Here is a 5,068-nt window from a genome sequence, read left to right on the forward strand (position 1 = left end):
TGAGGGAGGATAGCCTGTATTCCCACCCGGCAAGCGTGTCTTTCACTTCCAAAGGTCTGGATACTTACGGTCATCTGCTTTGGGTCAAGTAGGGCTTTGCATTCCCACCGGCCTGCAGACGCCCCCCGGGAGCAGCTGCCCACCGGGAGGGAGGTGGGCTGCTCTTTCAGTCCCTGGAAGAGCCAGAGGTAAAATATCTCCAGCCTCAGTTTCTTCTCTGTTTGCCTTCCCCACGGGGGTTAACGAATGTGATCAGGATGGAGGCACTGATTCCCAGGCCGTGCCACCAGCTTGGCGCAGGGTTAACACACACCCTGTGCCCCCCATCCCCTAAGAACCAAAACGCTGGGATGCTCCAGCCCAGAGAATGATGCTGTTGCCCTCAGGAGTGATGTGAAGGTGCCCGGGAAGGAAGGGGGTGTGTGGAAGGAGCAGGGGGGACCCTGGCCAGTGCTGCCCAGCACGCATGGCTATGATCCAAGGGGCAAGGCGGGGGACCGTGCTTTCCATCTGCCACACGCTGCAGCTCTCATCCCCTTCTCTCTCTGCCTGTGCCCTGCCTTCAGGCTGGCCTCTGTCCCTGGCGGTGTCCCATCCATGGACCACCTCCCAGCATGAGTGCTGACGCCGGGCAGCTCCCGGCCCAGGCGGCTGGGATGCCCCTCTGGACCGTATCCAGCTGGGCCGCCTCTGAGGTGCCCCCCAACACCAGCGCAGCCACGGGGGAGGCTGGTCAGCAGCAGGGGCTGGCAGAGTGGGGCGGCAAGGCAGGTGAGATCGCGGGCATGGTGGTGATCCAGTGCATCTACGCCCTGGTGTGCTTGCTGGGGCTACTGGGCAACTCCCTGGTGATCTTCGTCATTCTGCGCTACGCCAAGATGAAGACGGCCACCAACATCTACCTGCTCAACCTGGCCATCGCCGATGAACTCTTCATGCTCAGCATCCCCTTCGTGGCCACGTCGGCCGCCCTGCACCACTGGCCCTTTGGCCGGGCCCTGTGCCGCACTGTGTTGGGTGTCGATGGGCTCAACATGTTCACCAGCGTCTTCTGCTTGACCGTCCTCAGCCTGGACCGTTACATCGCGGTGGTGCACCCGCTGCGAGCAGCCACCTACCGCCGTCCTCGGGTGGCCAAGATAGTCAACGGGGGGGTGTGGCTCCTTTCTTTGCTAGTGGCTTCACCCATCCCTATCTTTGCCGGTACGGCAACCACACGTGATGGCCAGGCGGTGGCCTGCAACCTTCTGTGGCCAAGCCCGGCCTGGTCGGCCGCTTTTGTGGTCTACACCCCCTTGCTGGGCTTCCTGCTGCCGGTGTTGGCCATGGGGCTGTGCTACCTGCTGATCGTTGGCAAGATGCGGGCAGTGGCACAGCGGGTGGGCTGGCAGCAACGCCGGCGCTCCGAGGGCAAGCTGACACGGCTGGTGCTGATGGTGGTTGCCATGTTTGTGGTCTGCTGGATGCCCTTCTACGTGGTGCAGTTGGTCAACCTCCTGTTGCCCGGCCGCCTGGATTCCACCGTCAACAACGCCTCCCTCATCCTCAGCTACTCCAACAGTTGCGCCAACCCCATCCTCTATGGCTTCCTCTCCGAAAATTTCCGTCACTCCTTCCACGGCGTGCTGCGCCGCTGCCTCGACGCCAGCCTCTGCTGCTGCCACACCGGGTCGGGGGATGCCAAGGAGGAGGATGAGGATGACGAAGAGCCCCTCGACTACTGCGCCGCGCCCCGAGGGGACGACAAGGGCAAGGGCTGCATGTGTCCCCCCCTGCCCTGCCAGCAGGAGCCTGTACACCCCGAGCCCTGCTGCAAGCCCGGACCCCTCCTCACAAAGACCACCACCTTCTAGGGTGCCCCTTCCCCTGACGGACCCCCAGGTGGGTGTCTCCACTGGGCACAGGCAAAGGGGCCCCTGGCTGGAGAGGGGGACACACAGTTCGACAAAATAAAGAGCCGTAAGACCGGCCCGTGATACAGTTAATTACGCTGACTGAGTAATTATTGCCGTTATCTCTGGCAGCAAGGAGCCTCCACTGGGTTCGGTGATAATGAGGATTTAAAAACACATTAGCGAACGGTAACTTTAGCAGTGTGGCTAAAGTTACCCCCCATCCAAAATAATAAAACACAAATTTCCCCCTCCCTTCCCAAAACATGCTCCAAAAGGTGGAGAAAAGCCCATCAGCCTCATTATGTCTAAGGAGTGAGGGGGTAGGACTGGATAAGGCATTTCCATCGGCTTTGCAGGGTGTTGAGGGGATGTTTGAGCCCTTTGGGTTCCTCTTATGTTACAAAAATAAAAAGAGGGTGTCAGCAACTGGGATCAGAGATTGAGACTACCCGAACTAAGCCACAGCAGGGGCCTGGGCATCCCAGACTTCCCCACAGCTAACAGGAAAGGGAAAAAAACTTAGGTTTTCTTAAACCGGTAAGCCTCCCCCAAATTCCCAGGTGACGAAATTTTAGTGCACTCAGGCTCAAAACTCTGTTTTCCATGAAAAAAACTGGGAGAACCAGATCCCATTCTCTCTGTGATGGGTAAACACCAATGGTACCAGAGAAACTTGAGCTGAGGAGCAGCACTGGGGCTACATGGCTTTGGCTGCACTGAGGTAGCATTAAATTAGCCATTTCCAGCTTATTTGGGGTTAACTTTGTCCATTTAATGTTGTTCTCCATTATTTATGGCTCATTCCTTCTCCATTAATCACGGTGGTGAAATAACCAGAAGGACAGTGCTTTTCAGCCTGATGCTCCGCCGAGAGCTCACAGCTCCTTTATCTCTTTGGCTCCAGTGAGGTTTGGTGACTCCTGGAGCTCTGGCTGTGAGATGGGCTGGTGCTCAGGGAGGAAAACCAGTGATTTGAGGGAAGGAGGGGAGAAAGAACATTACATTAGCAGTTTTCTATAAACCAGACTGTAAAAGCTTTATTGGTCTACACACAAAATCACCATGTGATTGTGCATTGCATAGGGTATATTTCCAATAAATAAATAAGTATTTACAAATGTGCTGGGTGTATAAAACATGGGATTGAACCATTTACATCAGGAAAGATACAGTTCATACGATGTATAATCTTTTTTTCCTTTCCTGCAAGTTCACTTGGCATGTAAGGGGAGGGAGCTACACATACACCCCGAGCTCTGCAGCCTCTCTGCAGTGTTCATCCCTCCTGAGATCTGATCCCAGGCTTGCAAAACTTCCTGTGGGAAAGCCCAGTGCTGCTGCAAGTTGGTATTTCACAGGCATAAAGCTGTCAGCACCCACTCCCTGTGCCCACACCAACAGCTTCACCCCAGCACGGTTGCCAGACAGGACCCCCTCCCCAGCTTCTTGCCCCGTGTCTCCACACCGGAGGTGGAAAAAACACATCAAATGGTTTTCCAGATTTTCCCCCCTTCCCAATATGTGGTTGGAAAATAAGCAGCAGGGTGGGTCCTGTCCCCCCTCCCCCAGGAAAGTTTTGCCGTGAGTTTTGACATTGGTAAGACTCGGCCCTGGACAAGACTAAAGGAAAAACAGGGAAAAAAATCTGCAGTCAGGAGGGGTCGATCAAGAGGATGTAAAAAAAACCCAATCAAACAACAAAACCCCAAACAATTTAACCCATCAAGGGCAGAAAATCATGGAAGAAATTGCATAGGGAAGGCGAAGCTCCACCATCTTTCCTACCACCGGAAAAAATTACCCTGCATTCTCGGTATCCCCATTTAACCCCTGTGTTCCCAAAAACACAAGAGGCAAAAGATGGGACACACAAAAACCGGGGTAGAGGAGCCAGACAAAGTGCTGACTGCAAGATCTTTGCTCCTTCTTCCATCACCCGCCTGTTAAAACAAAAACAAATAAACTGAACCCAGAATAAGCCAGGAGCATCCCAGCTCCTCACCACCCCGGGAATACCACCATCTCCAGCCCAGCAGCATGCTTCCCGGCAGAGTAGAGGGGAAACGGGGGCCAGGGCGACCTGCCACAGTCCCCGACAAGTCTCGCATGCTCTCACCCCACATCCATGTGGATTTAAACAGTTCCAGGCAGACATGTCCCTCCTATAGCACATGAACAGGTTTTCCTTAAAGCCCCCCCAGCTGCTGGCTTGGGAAAAGATGCCCGAGAAGGGAGCAGCGCTCTGTGCCTTCACCTTTCCCACTCCAGTGCGAGTATTGCAAGAGCCGGCTGGAGAGCGGCAAGTGTTTCTGGAAGTGGAGGCCATCACAGCTTTTCCCAAATTCTACATATCATTAAAAGGTTGGGGTAGGGGGGGAGTAAATGTTGCCCAGTTCTGTCCACCTCCATCTCTCCATCCTGCCCGCTCTCCCTACAGTTTCTGGCCGGAGGCTGCGCATCCCGAGGCGATTGGCTGGAGTCCCATCTCTTTTTCGTGGGGGCCACTGCACTTGTAATCCATGGTGGCCGGGGACCTGCAGCGCTTCCTTGCCAGGTGGTAGCCCAGGGCCAGTGGGACCAGTGCCACCAAGAGTGTCCCCACGGCGATGCCCACTAGCACACCAGGATGGAGGCACTTGGCCTTCGGTGGGGTCCGGCTAGGGACAGGCACCTGGGTTCCAGGCCCAAAATCCCCCGAGTACGCCCCTTCCCCATCCTCCACCGAGATGCTGATGCACTGGTTCTGGTCGAGGAGTCGGTAGCCGTCATGACAGTGGCACTCGTAGCCACCAGGGTGGTTGGTGCAGTTGTGATGGCAGTAGTTCATGTCGCACTCGTCGATGTCCATGCAGACCGGCCCGCTGTCCCCATCCCTGTGCAGCAAGAAGCCCTCCGGGCACTCGCAGGACTCTCCGTACTGGTCGCACTTGGCCGGGCACTGGCTGTGGTTGCAGTGCAGCAGGCAACGGGTGGGCTCCTGCGGGTCGATGGCATAGCCAGGGTAGCAGCCGCAGCGCACGTCCTCGCAGCGTTGCTCACAGGTGGCTTCGTAGCAGCTGGAAATGGGCTGGCAGCGTTCCTTCACCATCCTGTAGCCGGAGAAGCAGCGGCACTCGAAGCCGCCCTCAGTGTTGACGCAGACCTGCTCACACAGACTCGGCACCACGGCGCAG

The 5,068-nt window shown here is 56.3% G+C and overlaps 2 protein-coding genes across 2 annotated transcripts; one reads left to right on the forward strand and one right to left on the reverse strand.

Moving 5' to 3' along the window:
• Window positions 1-614: 614 nt before the first annotated feature.
• On the forward strand, window positions 615-1,853 carry SSTR4 (somatostatin receptor 4). Its single transcript, XM_010154641.1, has one exon. The coding sequence runs from the start codon at window positions 615-617 to the stop codon at window positions 1,851-1,853; it is 1,239 nt and encodes a 412-aa protein (XP_010152943.1).
• Window positions 1,854-4,326: 2,473 nt separating this feature from the next.
• THBD (thrombomodulin) lies at window positions 4,327-5,064 on the reverse strand (the record flags this gene model as incomplete). The annotated part of the gene is made up of 1 exon (XM_010154652.1): window positions 4,327-5,064. A coding segment is annotated over one exon (738 nt), but the record flags the coding sequence as incomplete, so codon positions are not given.
• Between the last annotated feature and the right edge of the window lie 4 nt (window positions 5,065-5,068).

The sequence above is a fragment of the Eurypyga helias genome, unplaced genomic scaffold (assembly GCF_000690775.1).
Source record: "Eurypyga helias isolate BGI_N326 unplaced genomic scaffold, ASM69077v1 scaffold32520, whole genome shotgun sequence".
Lineage (NCBI taxonomy): Eukaryota > Metazoa > Chordata > Aves > Eurypygiformes > Eurypygidae > Eurypyga > Eurypyga helias.